The 23,125-nt window shown below is 55.3% G+C and overlaps 1 protein-coding gene and 1 long non-coding RNA gene across 7 annotated transcripts in view; one reads left to right on the top strand and one right to left on the bottom strand.

The window, feature by feature from the left end:
- Positions 1-23,125, bottom strand: part of PARVB (parvin beta) — a 114,279-nt gene that overhangs the window by 47,781 nt on the left and 43,373 nt on the right. For 4 of the 6 annotated variants that reach the window (XM_081591751.1, XM_081591748.1, XM_081591749.1 and 1 more), the window contains exons 2-3: positions 7,197-7,286; positions 3,653-3,723 (exon numbers count right to left, since the gene is read on the bottom strand). In XM_081591751.1, coding sequence (XP_081447877.1) covers positions 3,653-3,723; positions 7,197-7,286 — 161 coding nt within the window. Of the gene's footprint in view, positions 1-3,621; positions 3,724-7,196; positions 7,287-8,036; positions 8,229-23,125 lie in introns of those variants that run through there. The other 2 variants (XM_081591752.1, XM_081591753.1) reach the window with 2 other exon arrangements.
- LOC145546042 (uncharacterized) lies at positions 10,120-15,733 on the top strand. The gene is made up of 2 exons (XR_014082441.1): positions 10,120-13,367; positions 14,424-15,733. It is a non-coding gene; the product is annotated as an uncharacterized LOC145546042 (long non-coding RNA).

Here is a 23,125-nt window from a genome sequence, read left to right as displayed (position 1 = left end):
AGTCTGTGCTGGGACCTACTCAGATTTCATCAACTGGAAGCCTGGATAATCAGTCTAGGGCTTTCCAGGTGGTGCTAGTGGTAAAGAACCAGCCTGCCAATGCAGGAGACGTAAAAGAGGTAGGTTCGATACCCAGGTTGGGAAGATCCCCTGGAGGAGGGCATGGCAACCCACTCCAGTATTCTTGCCTGGACAATCCCATGGACAGAGGAGCCTGGTGGGTTACAGCCCATGGGGCTGCAAAGAGTCAGACACAACTGAAGCAACTTAGCACGCACACATAGCGCCAGATGGGCATTCTGAAAAGCAGTAAGGATCACACAGGCAAAGTGGACGGAGGTCTGTCTAAACCACCAGGACTGGCCATCTGCCCCCCCTGCACCCGGCTCCCCAGGGCTTCTGGCGAACCACCTGCCTCAGTATCCATAGGTGCCCCCAGCCCTTGCCTTGCCCCCTCATCCCAGAGCTTGCTTTCTCAAGGTCTGAACTGAGGCAAAAGGCCTGTCCTGCCCATGTGCTGGGCTGCACCCTACCCTGGGTGGTCCTGATGCAGACCCTCCCTCAGGTGGTCCTGATGCAGACCCTCACAACATCACCACCAGCCCAGCTCCCAAGTCAGCATCACAGTGTGCAGTGACCTCAGGGCATCGGGATTCAGTGGGGAGCAAAACACGGACAGTCCCTGATGGCTGGGGGTACGTTCTAGAGGGAGGAGAAAGATCAAAACCAAACAAATAAACAGGCAATGGTTCCAGGCAGCAGAAATTTGAGGGAAAGAGGGCAAGAACGTGGAGGGTGGGGCGGCACAGGCAGAGAGGGAGCCAGAGAACCCATTCCTGCGGAGGAAAACTGAAGAGCAAAGCGAAGGCTGAAAAGGAGCACTCCAGGAAAGGGGCTGCGGGCGCAGAGGCCAAGCACATGGTGGGGCCCCAAGAGCCGTCAGGCTCTGCCTTGGGCCCTGGGAGGTGACCTCCAAACCCCTGGAATGTCCTGCCTGACAAAGCATCCTGGTTTACATGGGGACCTTGGTGGGCAGGAGAGGACCAGTGTCTGGGAGGAGTGGGCTCTCAGAACTGCCCATCAGGTAAGAGAGGGAGAAGAGGATGTTCCCCGCCCCTTCCGGTCTTTGGTCTTCCTTTGCCCCCCAAGTATCAATGCCTCACACTCCCAGCCCCTCCAGTCGGCACACTCTATACCCCAGACATGGGCCTTCAGCTGAACTGGGAATCTGGGGGATGTGGAGCTGCCAGAGCCTCCTCGGGACCCCGTCGGGCTGGCCCTGGATGCAGAGATGCTGTGGTCACTCCGTGTGGGCTGACCAAGGACATGCAGCTGCCCAGCGCTCACCCTAAAGAGGCCAAAACTGCCTGCAGTCTTAGGAGGCAAAGCAGAGATGGGTGGGCTGAGCGAACCCGGAAGAGGCAGGAAGCGGCTCTGGATCCCATAGAGCAGGGAGGTGGCTTGTTTGTCTTGCATCCCTGGGATCCAGCGCAGCTCCCAACCCCCAGCCAGAGCTCAGGAGATGAGGCCTCAACCAGACACACTCATTCAAGATAGGACACTTCACACTGGTTCACAGGATCACCTGGGGCGGGGGCAGGGAGTTACTTCTCTCTGAGTCCCTGCGTGGATGTAAGGGTGACACCAGGCTCCCTGGGACTTGTTTCAAGGAGTTGATGCTCACAGGCTGTCAAGCTTTGCTCAAATGTCGAAGAAGGAAAAAATCAGAGCAGGCACGTGATGGTTCATTTTAAGTATCAGCTTGGCCGGGATGGATGCCAAGGCAGCTGATGAAACATCTGTTCTGGTGTGTCTGTGCCGGGGTCTCCAGGAAGAGATCAGCATTTGACTCGGTGGCCTGAGTAAAGCAGAGGGACCCTCCCCAGCATGGGAGGGTGGCACGCAATCCAGGGAGGGCCTGAACTGGACAAAAAGGTGGAGGAAGGCTGCACTCCGCCCTCTCTCTGCCTGGGGCATCCACGGCCTGACCTCTCGGACTCTCACACCCACTTTCTTGGGCCCCCGTTGGCAGAGGGCATCTCAAGGGACCTCTCAGTCTCCAGCATCACGTGAGCCGATCCTTATAATAAATCTCTATAGAGAGGCAGAGACATAGATAGGAACATAGGGAGACAGAAAGATAAGACAGGTAGATGGAGGCAGAGAAGGGTAGAGAGACCGGGCCGCCTCCCACAGGTTCTCTTTCTCTGGGGAACCTGACGAGCACAGAACACCCCCTTCTCCTACTTAAATGCCGCCCATGCCGGTCCAGTGGTTGGGAATCCGCCTTCCCATGCAGGAGACGGGGCTCTGTCCCTGGTTGGGGAACTGAAATCCCACATGCCGTGAGGCAACTGAGCCCGCGCGCCGCAACTGAGACCCGACACAGCCAGATAAACAAATAACTAACATCTTATACATCTCGCCCATGGAGAACACCATGGTGGCTGAAATGCAGGGTCATTTTTCCTCACCAACATTCTTCAGTTCAGGAAAGAAACAAAGTGGTAGTTGGCAGGGGGAGGAATCTAAACTAGGCAACTCTCAACTAGGCGACTGAAGTCGTTCAGCATCTACAGGTTAGGATGGGCCCTAAAACAGACTGGAGAAGGAAACGGCAACCCACTCCAGTGCTCTCGCCTGGAAAAACCCCAAGGACCGAGGAGCCTGGTGGGCCACAGTCCATGGGGTCGCAAAGAGTGGGACGTGACTTAGCGACTGAGCACGCACGCATGCGCTAAAACATTTTCCATTTCGATGTTTTAAACAGCTACAACTTGCAAGGCTTCTGTTTACCCTGAAGAAGCCCTCAGGAAAAGGCAGTTGTGCCCTAACCACAATGGTTAAGGTGGAGACACTTTTGAAAAGCCCCCTTCCATGGGATGTGTGTGTGGCACAATCCTAACTGGCATCTGCCCAGCCCGAGTCCACTGGATCGGGGCTTACAAGGTAAGGATGCTGTCGGAGCCCTTGCCAGCCAGAGGATTACCTCTGAAGCCCTGCTGTGGTTTAGATCAGAGCAGTCAGAGTTCAATCTGCACTTGGAGCTGGACTAACGCTACCAATGAACCCTCACTGCGAGGCTGGGCTTGAGAGACCCCTGGGGAGAGACACGTGGCTGCAGCGGCCCCGAGGGATCCCAGAGTCAGTGCCCATCCACCCACCCTTGCTTCCCTGACTTTCAGGAACCAGGTGGCTGTTCTCTGGCCTCGCCTGTCCCGGAGCGTCCAGATGCGTCTGAATCTGCCCACTGCCCAGGGCAGGGGATGAGGACCCACAGGAGAGTCCAGAAAGACCCACAGGCCTGCTTTTCAGAGCCTCCTCTGAGCTCCCCTCTTGCTCCAGAAAGAGTCTGAATGCCTTGATTTCGTCTGCAGGGCAGTGCAAGCGTTCACTGCAGCTGCTCGTTCCAAATCTTAAGAAAAGGGTCCCCGCGTACCTGGGTACAGCACAGGAGGGTGAGTGGGCCGTCTGAGAGCCCCTGGGGCCGGGCCCCCCTGGGAGATGCTAAGCGGTCCAGTTTCCTCACCCTCCACCGAATGCAGCATCAAGGCCCCTCGACCAGACCCCAGCTTCGCTCCCTTGACCCAGAAGAGCCTGAACCCAAAGTCTTGCCCTCACAGGACACCCCAACCAGGAGGCTCACCCTCACCTTGACCAGCCCTTTGAATCTGGGGTCGTCCCTGGAGGTGGGGTCGATCACCGTGCGTTCCTCGTTCTCCTCTGCGGGGACAAAGGACAGGCGGGTTAGCGCGGGTGGGGGCAGCCGGCTTCCGTCAGACGGGGGCGTCGAGAGCAGAGACCCCCGAGGTCTTCTCACGGAGCAGCCCTGCAGCCAGGCACACGGCCCAGGCGGGCGGGCCTGCCTCCCGGGAAGCCATGGGGCACCGACCCTGGTATCTCGGGAGAAGCGATGGGGGGGGTGCTGTCCTTCACCAGGAAAGCTTGCTACTATGTACAATGGTATGGACAAAAACATTTGGCAGGAGGGGCACAAAAAAAAAAAAAATGGACATTTCACAGCAGTGTGTTTATCCATATTCTGTTTCTGTTCTGTTTTTCCCTCCATGTTTGGCCTTGACCATGGGCCATGGGCTCCAGCAAGCTTGGACAGAGAGGTGACATGGTAGTAATAAGTGGACACGCGGGCATGCTCAGTTGGTCAGTCGTGTCCGACTCTTTGCAGCCCCATGGGCTGTAGCCCAGCAGGCTCTGCTGTCCATGGGATTTCCCAGGCAAGAACGCTGGAACGGGCAGCCATGCCCTCCTCCAGGGGATCTTTCTGACCCAAGGATCGAACCTGCATCTCCTGCATCACAGGCAGATTCTTTACCACTGAGCCAGCAGAGAAGCCCAGTAAGTGGACGGCAGAGGGGAAAGACGGGCAGACACCAAACATGACACAGAACAAAACTGACCCCAAGCACTAAAAGGAAAGAAAAGAGGCATGGCCTCTGGCCCCTGCGACGTGCAGGTAGAGATGACTAGGGCCCCGGGGCCCACACAGGCCCCCACGGCTGGGACCCTGTCCGTGTCGGCAGGAATGAATGGCTTTGAGTGACAGAGGCTTCACAACAGCAAAGTTTAAAACCTGACAAAGTGGAAGCACTATTCTTGGAGTCGTGCAGACTTGATGCTTGAGAGGGATGCTCCAAGTAAGCTGCAGGGGCCCACACAGGGGTCCCTGATGAGGCCCTAGCAGCCCTCACCACTCCCGGGGTCAAGGCCAGTATCCTCCATGCGGCCCCCCAGGCCCTCTGCAGCCTGTGTCCCCAGCTCTCCCCGGCACCCTCCAACCCAGTCCCTCTAGACTTCGCTCAGCCTTTGGCACCTCTTGCCACCGCCGACCACAGGGCCTTTGTACATCCTACTCCGTGTCCAACACTCTCTCCCCAACTTCACTCCCCAGTCGCTCAGCTCTCAGCTCCCAGTGCTGACTAGGCTGGTTCTTATCAAAATCATAAGAGCTTCCAGGGCCAGCAGGACCTTAACAGAGCAAACTGAAGAACGCTGACTCCCAGCCCAGGAGCAACTATTTAGGAAAATAGCTGCTAAATAGGTAAGACAGGAGAGTTAGGGCCCAGGGAAAGGCAGGTTCAAGGCGTCGCGACAAACAATAGCCTGCCCCGCGTTTACAGTAAATCTGTTTTCTAGGGCTCCTATTGGTCTAAAGCCGGTTCTCAGCCAGGAGCAATTGTGTCCCCCAGGCCCCTAAGGGACGCGCAGCAATGTTTGGAGACATTTTTGGTTGTCCTCAATGGTGGTGCAGGGTAGGGCAGGGTCTAAGCTACAGGAATCTAGTGGATGGAGACCAGGGATGCTGATCAAAACCTTGCAACACAGAGGACAGCCCCTCCAGTCAAGAACTGTGTGCTCAGTCGTGTCCGACTCTTTTGTGAGCCCGTGGACTGTAGCCCTCCAGGCTCCTCTGTCCAAGGGACTTCCTAGGCAAGAAAACTGGAGTGGGTTGCCATTTCTTTCTCCAGGGGATCTTCCCGACCCAGAGGATCGAACCTGCATCTCCAGCATTGGCAGGTGGGTTCTGTACCACTGAACCACCTGGGGAGTCTCCCCAACATCAAAGAATTATTCCGTGCCAAATGTCCATAGTACCAGGGGTCAGGGGAGGGGAGAGAAATCCTGCTCTGAATCTGGGTGATTTCCAGACAGTGCTCGTCGGTTTCCCCTGGGAGACAGGCACCTGCCTGGGCAGCAGCTGCAGCCAGACTGAGGATGCAGCACAAGAGGGTCTTCTGAGAGCTGAGGGGAAGCCCCAGAGGACCCACGTGTCTCCGAGCCCGCCCAGCACTTAGCCGCAGGTCGGCTGTCTGGACAGCTTTTGCCGTTTTTTCCCACCAGCTCTTGCTGGCCTGGCCTTGTGCTGGGAACCACAGCAGAGGCATACACCTGGTTCAATCCCTTTGAACCAGGGATTGGAAAGAAGCAGAATGTTCCAAGACAGCCTTCCAGATCCATCAGATCCCAAAGCACGCTCTAAGGAAAAACATGTCCAGGCCGTTACCTCATCAGTGTTGGTGGGGATGTGGTCCCAGGAGGTGGGCATAGGGCCAGCACCACTCAGCAGGTCCCACCCAGCAAGCCCCTGGCGTTGGGGAGGCCCCTCCAGCTTGCATAGAGACGGGGCAGGTATTAACAGTTTTTCTGATTTTCCATATTTTTCTTTTTTAAATTGTAAGTTTTTTTGACATGTATGCACTGCTTTCTTTCTCTCTCTCTTTTTTTTGGCTACACGGAGTCTTTATTGCTGTGTGTGGGCTACTCTCGAGTTGTGGTGCATGGGCTTCTCATTGCGGTGGCTTCTCTTGCAACACCCCTGTTACAGGCTCTAGGGCGTGCAGGCTTCAGCAGTTGCAGCATGAAGTCTCAGTAGTTGCAGCTCTCGGGCTTAGCTGCTCCACAGCAAGTGGAATCCTCCCGGACCAGAGATCGAACCCATGTTCCCTGCATTGGCAGGCGGATTCTTATCCACTAAACCACCAGGGAAGTCCCTTTTCTGTATTTTCAGATGCTTCGACATCCTGGGGCCTTAGGGACTTACGGGGACTCCCAGCGCAGAGCTAGCTGATTCCCAAGACAGCAAACGTGTCCCCTGTGAGTGCCTTTCACATGCAAACAACCAACCCAGAGCCCACCCCCCTCACCAGCCACCTCTCTAACTCAGCTCCCATGGGGCTCTTACACACCCAGCCAACAGCCCCTGCCCTAATCACCTGAGACCAGGTACAGACCCCTCAGGGCACTTCCTGTGTCCCAGAGGCCCCTGAAACTACCCGAACCAGCTGATCAAACCTGCTCATTAACCCTGCCTCACCCACTCCGTCTTGTGAAAGTGATAAAAAAGGCGTCTGCTCACTCCTGCCCTCCCCCGGCACCAGGGGAACCATGAGTGCAACAAACTGTCTTTTCAAGGAGAGTCGGCTCCCGATCTCTTGGCCCCATCATACTTAAATACTAATAAAGCTGACATTTGCAACCAGAGAGGCTGAAACCTACAAGGGAAAAGCTCGCTTTGTTCCTGTAGATGTTCCTGTAGACTTTTTTCTAAACACGACCTTGAGCTGAGAGCCTGGTGTGATGTCTGATCACAAGGCTCCTCACCGGCCCCTCCCAGACCAACCGCACACCCAGGGACGTTCAACTCGCCCAGGACAAGGAGCTGGCGGAAGCAACAGTACCGAGCAGGGAGTCTTCGGGGTGGATCTCCACTGGGGCCGGGGACATGGGCAAGTTGATGGCATTCTTTCCTTCTTCCTGGAGGTCACTCACTGTCAAGAGAAAGAGAAAGGGCAAAACTGGTGAGTATAGATGGACTAGCGTGGCCTCATATGTTGGCAATGGAAACAAAGAGAAATCAACTCGTGTTTTTAAGGCATTTAACAAACATTCCTAAATGGCTGGTTGCCCAGAAAGAGTCCGAGGAAAAATGCCCCGAACCAAGAATACATTCTACAACTCCTCGCCCACGCCGGAGAGTGCCCGGTTCCCACCGAGCCCTGCCAGGCTGTTCTCACCGCTCTTCGGAACACATGACTAAGACACAGAAGCTTCTGGATGCTTCCAGATCTTGCCCAAGGCTGCTGGGGTGGACACAGCTTGGATCGCAATGACAGGGTCTGAGAAGGCAGGGTCCCTCCCCCTACTCGGACAGTTGTGGACTCCGGGTGTGAAGACCCTCCTGGCAGGCACACAGGCAAGTCCAGAGTCAGAGGCGGTGTCGAGGTCCGTGGCCAAGTTCACGGGACGGAATCCTGCTGGCCTGACGCCCGGTGATACCCAGGGTCAGGAGCACTGGAACACGCAGCAGAGTCTAACCGACTGGATCCAGAGACCTGGAGTCTCCTGAACCTTAGCAGGGACCGCAGGGCTGGCTATGCAGTGAGTGGGGCGGCCTCCATCCACAACCCCTTGCCGCCCCCCTACCCCACCCCATCCCCGTGCTAGAGACCCTCCAGGAAAGTAGCTCAAGTCTCACTGGCCAGGGGGTCACCCCCACACCAGGGGGCTCACAGCCTTACCCTTCAACAACCACGTTTCTCCCACCGGCCCCAACTGCGTCAGACCCCAGGGTCCAGCCCCCAGTCCCCATGCAGTGGCTGCAGGGGCACTGGTATCTGCCCCCTTTCTTGCCCTTGGCTGAGAACTGCTGGGCAACAGTCCCCGACCACAGACCACACAACCAGCCTCTCCCTCCGTGATCTCCAAGGACAAGGGCCCAGGCTTACTCCTGTTTTATGTATTTATTTTTAATAGTCATTGATCCACAATGTTGCATTCATTTCAAGGCCTTCTCCTCTGTAATGAAACAGCCTTAGAGGTTGAAACATACTTCCTTGTTCAATACGGAGGTCACTGTGAACATCTCCAATTCTGGGGCCCGAAGGGGCAGGGGGACAGAGAAACCAGGTGACAGGCACAGTGGCCTTGGGGCAGGCAGGCGTGTCTGGGAACCTCTCTGACTGTCTTCTCAAACGTTGGGATGAGATGATGAACGTGAGATCCTGAGGTCGGAGGCGGGCCCACGGTGGGCTCCCAGAACTCAGCCACAGACCCAGCTCTGGGGACAAGGCCACCTCTGCCCCGCATGAGGACGACGGCAAGGGGCCCAGGACACCAGCTTCCAACGTCAGGAAGACCTTGCTACAAAACTGAAAAGCCAGGGGGTGGGGTGAGGCTCTCTCGCGCACCCACAGTCTACAGCAGCAACGGTTTACATGACGATCCACAGCCAAAAGGTGGAAACGGCCCACGTGTCCCCTAACAGATAAACAGACACACCAATGTGGCCCAAACACACAACCAAAAGTTATTCACCCACAAAAAGGAAAGGAATTCAGGCACATGCTATGACGAAACCATGAGGACACTGTAGTAAGTAAAATAATCCAGACACAAGATGGCAAGTCCTGTATGATTCCACAGACATGAGGTCCTGAGAGTCAGATCCAGGGTGACAGAAAGTAGAATGCTGGGTGTCCGGGGCCGGGGACAGAGGGAAATTATGGGCAGTCAAGGAGTAAGGGGGACAGAGCTTCACTTTGGGCAGATGGAAGAGGTCTGGAGGTAGATAGGGGTGACGGCTACACAGCAATGCGAATATACCCAATCCCACTGAACTCTATGCTTAAAAAGGGTTAAAAGGGTAAATTGCATGTTATGTGTATGTTACCACAATTTAAAAGGAGAAGAAAAAGTGGGCCCCTCCCAAAAACAGTCTAGACTGGAAGGCCGACGCCCTGCAGCGGGATGCATCCCAGTCTCTCCCTCGCCCCCCGCCCCACATCCCAGGAGCAGACAGCCATCTTTTTATCTCCGCATCCTTGGCCGAACTCGGTGCAAGAGGCAGACACCTTCATGAGCAAATGGTTTGAGACCAAACTCTGCTAGAAGCAGACACATGGGAAACACCTTCACGAGCAAATGGGCTTGAGACGCACACACGCCCGCCCGGGTCCCCATTCCAAAGATCCCCAACCGGTCACTCAGACCCGCCGAGAAAACAGACCAAGTTTCAGCAATTAGTTTTCCTGCAGAACTAAGTTACAGAGTCTTCGAACCAGCCAAGAGCTTTCCAAGCAGAAAAGGGAAGGGGAAAAGGGAGATTTTTCACACAACTCCTTGCGTGTACAAGAGGTGGGCAAGGGGACGCGGGCAGTGGCCGGGGCCCCTTACTCTGCCTCCTGGGCCGATGTCACCAAAGAGAACAGAGAGGCCAAGGAGGTCTCTTCCGGTCAAGTCTGTCTGCGATGGTTCTGTTCTCCAAGGAGGAAGAACAGAAGACCCTGGTGTCACATGAGCTGCACAGGCTGGCTTCAAGTCACAGGTGAGCCACGCAGCTGAGTCCTTACAATGAGGCCGCAGCTCCTCCCAGAAGCCCCAGAGCTGCCACTCAGGTCATCCACTCGCCTGGACACCGGACCTGGGCCAGAGTGACTGGTGCGGGGGTGCGGAGATACAGAGATGCTTCCAGAAGCCCTGCTGCCTGATCTCAGAAACAAGGAGGCGTGGACGGGGGAGGGCAGGGGAAAGGCATTTTCAAAGCAGAGAAACTGGGTCACAAGAAAACAGAGGAATTTTCACACCGCCCTTGAACATCAAAGATAACACTAAACAGGGCTCGGGATCTGGCGGCTTCAATGGATGAGAAACGCTCGCACAGACCCGCCCACAACTCAGGGCCAACAGCACACTCCGCAGGCCTGTGAAGCATAAAGCCCCGAGGAACACAAGTACGCTCTGCGACCACTGAGCCCCGGGTCAGATCTCACCGTGCCCTCTGTGGGCGTGTGGCCTCCAACAAGCCCCTTCACCTTGCCCAGCCTCAGTTTCCCCGTCTGGAACACGGGGTGGCAGCGGTACCTACCTCACAGGGACTTCTGAGGAATGAGTTCATCCCAGGGAGAACCAGGGAAGGCTTCTTGGAGGAAGCAGTATCTGAACTTGGCCTTGAAAGATGGCAAGAACCTGGAAAAGGGACTTTGGGACTCCATGCAAAGCCCATGGAAGACAGACCAGAAAAGGGATTCTGGAAGCCCTACGTGGCAGCCACGTCCATGCTGAAACAAAGCAGGGTTCTTCGGGACTCTGCCACTGTTCACGGCCTGGGAACCCTGGGGGACACAGCCCCTTCACCGAGGAGGCCTCAGTCCAAATCTGATGACTGTCTTCTGAGGGTCAGTCTGGTGTCTGGAAGGAGGGGAGCCACTTAAACCATGGCTTTTCCCCAAGAACCCCACTCTGTGAGGTTAGTTCAGTTCAGTTCAGTCGCTCAGTAGTGTCCGACTCTTTGAGACCCCATGGACTGCAGCACACCAGGCCTCCCTGTCCATCATCAACTCCTGGAATTTATTCAAATTCATGTCCATTGAGTCGGTGATGCCATCCAACCATCTCATTCTCTGTCGTCCCCTTCTCCTCCCACCTTCAGTCTTTCCCAGCATCAGGGTCTTTTCAAATGAGTCAGTTCTTTGCATCAGGTGGCCAAAATATTGGAGTTTCAGCTTCAGCATCAGTCCTTCCAATGAATGTTCAGGACTGATTTCCTTTAGGATGGACTGGCTGGATCTCCTTGCAGTCCAAGGGACTCTCAAGAGTCTTCTCCAACACCACAGTTCAAAGGCATCAGTGTCAGGTCAGTGGCTTTCCACTAATCCCAGGAATGTCTTGGCTTTGAAAGCACTGGTCCATCTGCCAGAAAGTCAAACACTTCAAAGACTGGAAATGCCAATGATCTTGAGTCATGGAGATAGATCCACTGGCGTGTGGTGTGCACGTTGGGTGTGGGCATTCAAGGGGCCTGGGATCCAAAGTCGCGAGGCCAGAGACTCATTGTTGTACTAAGGGTCTGCCCTTATCCACCCTAAACCCAACAGGCAGTGCGTGCCCAATTCACCAAGATTCACCTTCCCTCAGTGATACTCTGTGCTGTGGGCCACACGGGCGACACAGGGCTGCGGAAGAGCCAGGAGGGACGGAGGCTGGGAGGGGCTCAGAAGGCAATCCGGGAGAGGCCCTGGCCACTCCAGTACCCCTGTGGGGACAGCCACACCTCACCCAGCCCAGGGGTGCAGAGTGGGCTGCGCAGACCACCGTCACCAAAACCCAGGAGCTTTCAAAAAAAAGCTGGACATTTAGAGTTTGGGGTAGAATCTCCCAATTTATAAATGCAAGCAATTCAAACTCTGTGGCCCACACAGGGGCCACCGATTTGCAATCCCAGGTCGCAGTAAATGTCAAGCCCACACTCCTGCCTGTCAGTGGGAGAGGGCCACCAGTATTTCCTGAGCACCTACTGTGTACCGGGCACTTTCCATGCTTTCCACTCATCTAATCTCTTAACACGTCTGTGAGGGAGGGGCTGGCCCTGGCTTGGTTCTTGCTGGACCAGTGTCTATCAGACATAAAGGCATCTGATATACACCAACCATGAGCCCTGCAGGCAGGACTGAACTCGCTTCTACCTGGCCTTCACTCACTCTGCCCAGCTACATCCTATCCACCTTCAAGCCTCAGCTTGCTGGCTGCCTCTTCCAGGAAGCCCTCCTGGGTGCTCCTCACCCATTCCAGGCGCCCCTCTGTCCAGCTTGCATCACACAGCCAGCCCTGTAACCACCTCTTTCCTGGACCATCTGCCCACACCAGTGATAGCTCAGCTCCTGCACATAGTAGGCCTTTATATTTGAGAAGCAGCACAGTGAGGGGCTTAGAACCTGGGAGCCAGTCTGTTGTTTCAGCCACTGAGAAGCTGTATAACTGCCCCATGCCTCAGTTTCCATCTGTGAAATGGGGCCTGATTCACCTCCAAAGAAAGACAGAGAAGATAACGACCACTCAGAACAATATCTGTTGCGTGGCAAGTGCTCAGTAAGCGCCAGCTTCCAGCTTCTGCCGAACAGAGGGGGGCACACATATTGCCAAACCCCATCCTCCTTCAATCACTCCACCCAGAAACTGGGCAAGGTTTAAAAAACACACCACCTCTCCTGATTGGAATGACAAACACAAAAGGAGGAAAGAGAATCAAAAACTAAAACCTCAAACATCTCACGAAGGGCCTGCCATTTACACCCCAGGCCGAGCGCAAAGGTTCCATCCTTGATTTTTTTTTTAATCTTTTTCTTCGTACGGGTTTCACTTATTTATTTATTTATGCCCAGGCTCTTTCTCCTCCAAAAAAGGCTTTTAGGCAGCTTTTTTTTTTTTCTTTCCCCTTTTGACATTATTAAGAAAATACAACTTTGAAAGCAGGCTGCTTTTAAAGAGCAAGGTTACCCTCAAGGGAAAACACATCTGAAGACAAGAAGGCTTCTTGCTCCACGAGGCGCACTGGGGCGGGAGTGGGGAGCATGACTCACCCCCTGTAAAGACGGGGTTCAGGACTCTCCCCGGGGGCTGACCTGCTGGCGGTTCAGCGAAGATGCGAAGACCCCACGGTGGGCGAGCCACAGCCCCCAGAGACTGAAGTGCTGATGACTCCATCCTGGACCGTTTTTCTAAGTGTGTCATTTCAACACAGCAGACACGTCTGCCACCGACAAGGGCTGTTACACCATATACCCACGTCCTGGTTTTCACAGAGAACAAAAGGACAGGGAGAGAGTTTCCAGCAGGCCGTCTGAACCAAGATCAAAGAGAAAACCGCAACAAAAGCGTCCGCATGCCCACTCCCGGCTCCCCAGCTAAAAGAAGAACTTGGAAATGGCAGGAAAGCTGTCTCAATTTGGGGCACTTAACCAGCCCATTTCAAGACGTGCCCACTTGCAGTTACGACCGATCCTACTTGAGGAAACAGAGTGATCCTCCAAATTGCCAAGAAAGACAGAGAAGGATAAAGGAGGGAGTGTTCTCACGTGAGTTCACAGACCCCAGATCCCTGCCCCTCCCAACCCTCCCCCAGACCCCTGCCCCTCCCACCCCACCCCCCAGACCCCTGTCTCTCCCACCCCACCCCCAGACCCCTGCCTCTCCCACCCTACCCCCTAGACCCCTGTCTCTCCCACCCTACCCCCCAGACCCCTGCCTCTCCCACCCTACCCCCAGACATCTGCCTCTCCCACCCTACCCCCCAGACCCCTGCCTCTCCCACTCCACCCCCCCAGACCCCTGTCTCTCCCACCCTAACCCCCAGACCCCTGCCTCTCCCACTCCACCCCCCCAGACCCCTGTCTCTCCCACCCTACCCCCCAGACCCCTGCCTCTCCCACCCCACCCCCCCAGACCCCTGCCCCTCCCACCCCACCCCCAGACCCCTGCCCCTCCCACCCCACCCCCAGACCCCTGTCTCTCCCACGCCCCCAGACCCCTGCCTCTCCCACCCCACCCCCAGACCCCTGCCTCTCCCACGCCCCCAGACCCCTGCCTCTCCCACCCCACCCCCAGACCCCTGCCTCTCCCACGCCCCCAGACCCCTGCCTCTCCCACCCCACCCCCAGACCCCTGCCTCTCCCACCCCACCCCCAGACCCCTGTCTCTCCCACGCCCCCAGACCCCTGCCTCTCCCACCCCACCCCCAGACCCCTGTCTCTCCCACGCCCCCAGACCCCTGCCTCTCCCACCCCACCCCCAGACCCCTGTCTCTCCCACGCCCCCAGACCCCTGCCTCTCCCACCCCACCCCCAGACCCCTGCCTCTCCCACCCCACCCCCAGACCCCTGTCCCTCCCACCCCACCCCCAGACCCCTGCCCCTCCCACCCCACCCCCAGACCCCTGCCCCTCCCAACCCTCCCCCAGACCCCTGTCCCTCCCACCCCACCCCCCCAGACCCCTGCCCCTCCCACCCCACCCCCCCAGACCCCTATCCCTCTCACCCCACCTCCCTAGGCTATGGAGGAAGAGTCAGGGTTAACTCTGTGTGTGTAAGAAGGACCCAACAAAATCTCTGTTCAATAAAGCTCTCCGTCCACAGGGTTACAAGAGTCAGGCACAACTGATGTGTGTGACTTAGCACCCACACATGCTTCCCCGGGGAAGGGAGAGCTTTCTACGAATCTCCACCACCTCTCTGCACTCAGAGGGATCACTTCTCCACAGAAGTTACACAGTTTATCAGAATAACTAAGTTCATCAGCCATGAAGGTCTTCCTAACAGAGCAGCCCTTCTAAAAATAAATGAAGTTTTATTACACGTGAGGAGCTCACAGCTCAGTGGAGAGACCATAGGGCCCAAATAAGACCTCAACAAGCACGATGACCCCCACAGACTCAACAGCTGGTGGGGGAACCCAGACTGGACAGCCCTGCCTGACAGCCAGAGACAAGGTGCTCAAACGACCGGATGGTCATAATTCAAGTGGATGAGCTACTTCCAGCGTATCATCCTCATAAAGGCCTTGATTTGGGAGGCCCGATCCTTCCAAGGAAGTCAAGACTCCAGGTTCCAGCTCCAGGATTCTCGGGATTGCGACGGATGGATGCCTGCATCCTGTTCAGGGTAAAAGGCGGGGAACGCTAACAGTCCCAGAGACAGCCGCTGCCCTTCCCGACCCAAACACAGGGAAAGAGACTTTCAGCCGTCCATATGGCAAAACGTAAAAGGAAGGGCCTCTTCACCTTTCAAGTGGCGGATCTGGTTTGTTTTTACTGAGAAAGACATGCTGGCCCCGTCTTGGGGATGCCAGCCCGACGTAATGAGCTCGGAGTATTTATGTACATTTAACCCACCGTAATTTCTCAGCGCAGGATGAGCGTCTGACAAGACCACGGGAGTAAGAAAGTGCCGTGACTGCTGCCCGAACCGTGAGGATTACTCAGCCTGAACAGTCTGATCGATGGGGTTTACTCTGCTGCGGTACAAGGTTCCATGTCATTTCTCGAGAAGAAATAAGTTGAGAGGCTAAAAGAAATATGTGAGCATTTCAATAAGGCAAAGCCTGGAGGAGGTCCACAGGCGTAGCTGACCCCCCAGCAAGAGCCCGCAGCTGAAGAGCTGTCCTGTTCAGCCAGCCTCTGGTTTTACAGCGGCGGATCTAACGACCGCTGGTGATCAACGGGGCCGGCCCTGGTCCTGGGGGGAGGCTGGTGCGGCCGTAAACACGTGGGAGGATGTGTCCTGGCTGCTTCCGCCCGACTGCCTGGCTCAGCCCCTGGCACAGAAAAGACTCTCAAGGAACAAATGGATAATTAATTAAGTGCAATGCATATGATGGTGTTGAGTTTGGCTTTTTTTTTTTTTTAATGTGGACCATTTTTTAAAGTCTTCATTAAATTTGCTGCAGTATTGCTTCTGTTTTATGTTTTGTTTTTTTGGCCACAAGGCACATGGGATCTTCGCTCCCTGATTGGGGATTGAACCCACGCCGCCCGCCCCCTGCAGTGGAAAGTGAAGTCTTAACCACTGGACCACGAGGGAAGTATTGTGATGGTGTTGACTTTTAAAAAGCAGGTTCCAAAATACGACAGCGTGATCTTTATGCAAAATACATAATCAGAAAACTCAAAACTGAGAATTCCCTGGCTGTCCAGTGGTTAGGACTCCAGGCTTCGACTGCAGGGGACACAGGTTCCATCCTTGGTTGGGGAAACCAAGATCCTGCAGGCTCCACCGCACAGCTAAAAAAAAAAAAAAAACTCAAAAATTAATTCATTTGTAAAAAAGAAAACTCAAAGCTATGTATTTCTGTTGTACGCAATTAATTCATAGAAAAAGGAACGAAAATATGTGTGCCAACATGACAAGAACAGAATCCCCTATGAGAGGGCCGTGACAGAAGGACAGGAGGAGGCTAGGGAGGCTCCGCCACAACGGCGTTCACGTGGTACTTGTGAAAATTAAAGTTAAAAGAAGGGTCAGTAAACAGATGCTCTACAGCAGGGACTCAAAGGAGGGGACAAGCGGCTCTACAGGGAAGGAGACCAGAGGCCCTACCAGAGGAGGCGAGGCTGCCCGTGGAGCTGATTCTAGGACCAAGACTGAAGGCGAGAGGCCCCAATGTGTGGGTGAGAGCAAAGAAGAAAGAAGCAGCGACCAAGACGTGGGACCTAGAAGCAGCCTGTGCAGAGGCGGCATCCTGGGTCCTGCCCTTGGGGCGACCGGGGACCGCGTCTCACCAGGATGGCCAGTCAGCCCCCCACAGACTCTCTCTTAGCCTCTTCCCACCCCAAGTCAGCCTCTCTCCTTCCGCAGATGACCATCTGCACTCCACTTTTTCTCCTCTCCAGCATCCTTGTTCCTGTCTTCTGGTCAAACAGGACTCAGGCATTCCAGACCTCATCCAGCGGGCACGCTGTACTCCCCAGAACACAGTCACGGAGGGGACTGGCCCAGTTAGAGCCAACAGCTGCAAGGAGAATGACAGGCACTCTTTTGCCTTAGCCTTGACCTGGAGAGGATGTAGGTGGAAGCTGCCCCCATCGTCTTACCACCGCTCAGAAACTGGTGGTGAAGGCACTGGGTCCACAGAGCCAAGGGAACAGAGGTGAGCCATTTCATCTGTCTGCTGGATCAAGCCTCACCTGAGGCTGTGACCTCAAGGCCTTTCTATCAAATGCACCAGTGAGTTCCATTTATTCTTAATCCGCTTTGAGTTGGGTTTTCTGTCATTTGCAGACTGAGTGTCTGGCTGTCACTCCCTGGTGAAGGGCAGCCCAGAGCTCCCACCGGCTCCAGGGTGAAACCCAAACTCCTGAGTGGTACCCAAAGACTCCTGGTGAATGAACCCCCCCCCATTGACGGGCAGATGCAGTTCCCACACTTCTTCACCTCCCAATGAGGTCATTCCTTTGCCCCAGCTGTCCTCACCACCAGAAATGCCCATCCAACTCCACCTGGGCCCCCAGATTCTTCAGGAAAGCAGTCTCTGTACCCCCCATCCCGTGGGCAGAGTTAGGGTGCCTCCTCTGGGTTCCCTCAGCTCCCAGTGCACAACAGCTTCCAACCCTTACCCCCTGACAGGAAATCGTGGTGTGTCCACCACCCTGCCCCACTGAGGTCTGGCCAGGCACTGTTCAAAAGCTGGCACACGACAAGCATCCGATAAACATTCATAGAATAAATAAATAACTGTAAATGCGTCTACGCAGGCAAGATGGAGCCAGATAGAGAATGTAGATAAGAGACACAAAGTCAGAAGAACTGGGAACTGGCTGTTCTTGCAAAGCATTCCACCTGCAGCCACTTAATTGGGTGGAAAAAGAGCGTTTCCATTAAGGCTTACATTAGCCCGGCAGTCGTGGGTCACCAAGAACCCAATTACTGCGATGCGGCCGCGTGGAGGGTGAGGACCCAAGAGGAAGGATTTTGCTCTGCAGTTAGGGACTTACTGGGACAGGCTGCCTCTGGGGCAACATTTCCAGACCTCGCCCGCTAAAGCACGCTCCCACCGGCCACCTGCTTTCACATCCCAAGCAGGGCCATCGGGAAGGAAGCGGTCCCCCCAGTTCTGGGACCCCAGGTCTTCCCAACAGCGAAGGCTGCTCAGGTGCAAACACAGAAAAGGCTGGAGCTCTCACAGAGGACTCCCTCTGCTCAGAAGCCGTCCTCGTCCTCCCCTGAGCCCTGCGTGATCGGAAAACTGTGAGAACCACAGGAAAAAGCGAATTGTCGGTGAGGAGGAGAAAAGGAAGAATGACTTCTAGGTGAGCTTTCAACGTCAGGTTTACCGTCTGAACCACCCGGTGAGCAGAAACCAGGACACAGGAGGAGACCCAGGCTTCTTGCTCAAAAAAGGATGGCTGATCCTTTAGGGACTCGTGATGACTTGATTGGTTTTTCAGACCGAAAGCAAGTGGGTCAACTGATTCAAGTCACCTCTCCAAAAGTATCAGGTAGAAAGAATCCCCCAGGGACCTGAGACAGGGGACAAAACCCAAACCTCTCCCCACAGCCTCCCACCCCCCCACTACTGCAGAGCTCAGGGCCAGATGTGTTCACCCCTCCGGGCCTTTGCCAGGCAGTGCACCCCCCACCCCAGGAGCACTGTGTCCAGTGGCTGAGCCCAGCTGCAAAGCCCACTGCAAACACCCCTTCTTTCGTGGCCCTGCTCAGAGGTGCCCGTTCCTCCTCCAAACCCTGCCCTAGGGTCGTGCTGGTGCAGACAGAATAGCAGAAAGAGGGGAGAATTTGGAGAATCATCACACAACATCCCGTGACCTTGGGCTTTAAGTCCTTCTGCCTTTTGCATCTCTCCTCTGCAGAGGGGTTAGAACCAGACCTGTCGTCGTGACCACTAATTTAATGAGGCAGTGCGTCCAGCAGCAGCCACATGGTAAATGCTGGGTCTCTCCCATCCTTGTCCCCTTACCTGCACCTGCCAGGGTAGCCAGGAGCACTGAGCATCCTACAGAGTCACCCACTCGACAAGTCTGAGGACGCACCAGGCACACGCCAGCTCAAGGTCACGCAGCCCTGAGCTCCCAAGTTTACCAATCGAGTGGACATGTGGATGTCCCACTGTTCGATTATGAGCTCCCAGCGAGCAGAGGTCAAGTCCAATCACCCGTGTGCCCCCAGAGGTGGGCCCCACACACAGAGGAGACCCCCTAAAGGTGCCAAATCAAAGCAGACCTCATAAAGCCTGAGTTCTCTGCCAGCATCAAGGTGTGAAACAGTCTCATTAATTAGCGTTCAGGATGACAAGGGGCCACACACCCACGGGTCACCAGTTCTTGAAGAATCCAGACGTGGATCCATCCCCCTCGCCGCATGCCAGGCACATCTCACCTCCTGCACACCCTGCTCAGACATCACCACCAACATCTCTCAGGTCGCTGAGCATTTCAAGCAGACACTGATTAGGCTGAATTAGAAGAAAACTGCAACTCTACAGAAGACATCAGGGTGGCAGCTGGACCGGGCCAGCCACACAGCCTGACCCGAGTCCCCACGCCCGTTCTGAAAAGTGCAAAGTGTGAAGAGCCTCGCGAAGTCGGCTAGCACAGAGCCGGGGCCAGATGCCATCCACACAGGACCCGTGCCCAGTGACCAACACGACACAGAGCAGGAAGCTCGGGGCCCCCAGGAGGCTCGAAAGCATTGCTTATCTGACTTGGAGTGACATTAAAATGCAGTCGCGTGCCAGAGGCGGGGGGACCAAGCGGGCCCGGTCAGATGACATACCTGTCTGGGGATGTGGAGGGTGCCGGTCTCCCCCAGAACCCCGAGGGCCGCCATCATGTAGCAGACTCTCCTGGAGCCCCCGGGGAATCGTGTGCATCACCCCACCCCTCTGACGAACACCTGGACCACACTCCTGAAGCCAGCCTGCCCCGACTCCCAGGGGGCCATCCCGCTTTGCCTCCTGTTTTCTCAGCCCCGTTGGCTTAAGTCCCTAAGTCCCCCACCCCTTGGCTTAAGTCACAGCATCCTGGTCACATTCGTCCTAACCTGATGGCAAATCCTGTGAAGTGCACGCTCTGTTCTCTTAATATGGGGATGGCCCATCTGTCACATTTCCACCAATCAGCCGCGCTGGTTCTAAGTGAGTAGTTGAAAGCTGTATCAATCACCGGTCATGAAAATCAGTCATTAATTAACGATAAAGGAGAGAGAGTTTAGAAGAAGCAGAATGAGGAAGCAAAGGGGTGAAACCCCAGAAAAACTCAGAATTACCCAAAAAGGCACATCTATTTTATACATAGTGGTACGTATCTGCTAATCCCAAACTCCGAGTTTATCCCTCCCCATCCGCTTTGGTAACCATGAGTTTGTTTTCTATGTCTGTGAGTCTGTTTTGTAAATAAGCTCATTTGTATCATTGTTTCAGATTTCACATAGAAGTGATATCATATGATATTCGTCTCTGTCTGACTTTCTTCACTTAGTCTGATAATCTCTAGTCCATCCATGTTGCTGCAAATGACCTGAAACTAACATAATATTGTTAATCAACTATGTGCGTGCATGCTGAGTCGCTTCAGTCGTATCTGACTCTTTGCAACCCCATGGACCATAGCCTGCCAGGCTCCTCTGTCCATGGGATTCTCCAGGCAAGAATACTGGAGTGGGTTGCCACACTCTCCTCCAGGGGATCTTTCCGACCCAGGGATCGAACCCGAGTCTCTTATGTCTCCTGCGTTGGCAGGCAGGTTCTTTACTACTAACGCCACCTGGGAAGCCCAAGTCAACTATACTTCAATTACAAAAAAAAAAAAAAACAAGTCTCACGAACATCTCCCCTTGCGTTTATCGGCCGCCGTCTCGGCCCCTTGGAGATACGTCCCACCCACTTGGAGCTGCCATGAAACCTCAGCGGGACCAGCCCGATGAGGTTAACACACTCAGAGAGAAAAGTTCTTCGTAGGAGAAAAAAAGAGATGGTGGGGAAAATAAAACTGGTGAAGCAAGTTGGGCTGGTCCCTGAGCCTCGGAACTCATATTAATTAGCCAGATCGTTAATGTCCCATCGTACCCAGGCAAGACCAAAGTGTGCTCTGCTGAGAAAATAAGAAGATTAAAGCATTAAGTCATTTTAAGAAAAAGAACGGATTTTCTGTGCACCTGCCGCCAGAACAAACGTTCCTGGGGGAAGAGAGCTTGGGACCCGCGGGCGGCAAACACAGGAAGCACGGCGCCCTCTGGTGGCTCACATCCGCCTGCAGCCTGGAGCCGGCCCGGCTGAGAACCCGCCGCTGGGCAGAGGCGCGCGTGCCTTCCAAAGGCGGCCAGCTCTTGGGGTGGTTGAAGCCACGCATCTCTGGGGCTGGCGGCTCCACCCGGAATGGATGCCACTCTGAAGGTGACAAAGTACAAGGGCCTTGAGGACCCATTGGGGTTCCCAGGGTCAGGCCTTTGGAGAGAAAGCCCCAGAGGAGCAAAGCTGAAAGCTACAGGCACGTGGAGAGGCCCACTCTGCCAGCCCGGACCAAGCCAGGTCCCCATCGCCCCCGACCCCGCCACACCCTGATCTGTTCCCTTCCTTTCCTTTCCAGTGTTAACACACTCAAGGCACACGTGCCTCTGGGCTACTCGATCCGTGTCCGTAGCGCCTTCAGGGCAGACGGAAGGCCTGCGGGTCTCCCTGCTCCCTGCACGGGGCCCAGCCCAGAGAAAGCGTCAGCGACACTCGGTGAGTGAACGGTGAATCCATGAATGAATGAAGGTTTCAGGACTCCAGCATCCCTTTCCGGTTTCTTTTTGGAACTCACAGGAGCTATTTTCTGCGAAAGACTGAGGGCAGGAGGAGGGGGCGACGGCGGATGAGATGGTTGGATAGCATCACGCATTCAATGTAACAGGAGTCTGAGCAAACTCTGGGAGAGAGGGAAGGACAAAGAAGCCTGGCGTGCTGCAGTCCACGGGGTTGCACAGGGTCGGACACGACCTAGAGACCGATCAACAGCAACGTGGAGGCTGAATAATGTCTCCTTCCCCCCAAGGAGGTCCACGTCCTAACCCCTGGTTAGGACCCCTAGCGACCTTAGGAACAAAGGTGACTTTGTCCGTGTTATCAAGTGAAAGAGCTTGCGATGGGAGACGATCCCGGATTATCTGGGTGAGCCCAGTGTCATCACAAAGTTCCTTATAAGAGAAACACGGGTGGATCCGAGTGAGAAAAAGGCAACGTGACAACGCAGAGAGAGACTGGAAGATGCAGGGTCGCTGGCTTTGGAGATGGAGGAAGGGAACCCAAGCCAAGGACCGTGAGCGCCTCTAGAAGCTGGAAAAGGATTCTCCCCTGGAGCCTCCAGAAGGGATTCAGCCCAGCAGGCACCCTGACTTTGGGACTTACGACCCCCAGAGCGCTAAGATAGTAAGTCTGTGCTGCCTTAAGCAGCCCGATCCGTGGTGACTCGTCACAGGAACCGCGGGACATTCATACAGACCTGAGGAGCCCCAGCCACTCCATGTCATTGCAAAAGGGCCCAAGACACCCTTTGGCTGCACCTGCCTTACTGACCACCTGCTCTGTGTGAGGCACCTGGCCAAGCTCCCAGGACACAACAGACTGAAACAGGTCACAACCTCGGCCACCGGAACAGAACAAACAAGCACGAAGAAGGCGTCGGGCCACCGCTGCGGACGGAACCACAGCTGTCCCCCATGTGCGGCTCACGTGAGAGTGAGGCCGAGGAGGCTGGCCGCTTGATGGCGAATGCACTAGCGCGTACCAACTCAGGTGCAAAAGGAGCAGGACTGACTCACCATCAGCAAGATCTGAAGTCGCTTCCCCACCAGCGCCTTCTCAGCCTGGCAGCCACGGGCAAAGGCTGAGTGGTGGAGGGAGGGGGGCGGGTCCGACCGCCCACCGCTCTCCTCCCACCTGGAGCGGCCAGGGATGTGCTAATTGCTCTTTTTCAGCAGCAGCTGTAACCCAGCCCAGACCTTTGTATAGCCTCTCTGTCCCCCAGAGCACCCGGCTTCTTCCTCCTGCCTCCATTCTTCCAGGAATCGGGTCCACCAGGCCCTCAGGCCATTTTCAGACACTAGCAGAGTGTGCTAGCTCTTTCTCCAGGTCATCTTTCATGTCACTGAAAATAGCAAATACCAGCCCAAATGTCAAAGTCATCGCCAGGCCTCTGGACCCAGGCCCAGGGGATCTTCCCAACCCGGGGATCAAACCCGAGTCTCTTATGTCTTCTGTACCATCTAGGGTACACCCGCATCCAGAGCACATTCGCAAGCCAATGGAGAACAGGATGCTCGTCACAGGAAGTCAACTGCCTTCTGCTGCA

This window comes from Giraffa tippelskirchi, chromosome 4 (assembly GCF_054371585.1).
Source record: "Giraffa tippelskirchi isolate mGirTip1 chromosome 4, T2T-mGirTip1v1.2.pri, whole genome shotgun sequence".
Lineage (NCBI taxonomy): Eukaryota > Metazoa > Chordata > Mammalia > Artiodactyla > Giraffidae > Giraffa > Giraffa tippelskirchi.
This window is presented reverse-complemented; position numbering and strand designations above follow the sequence as displayed.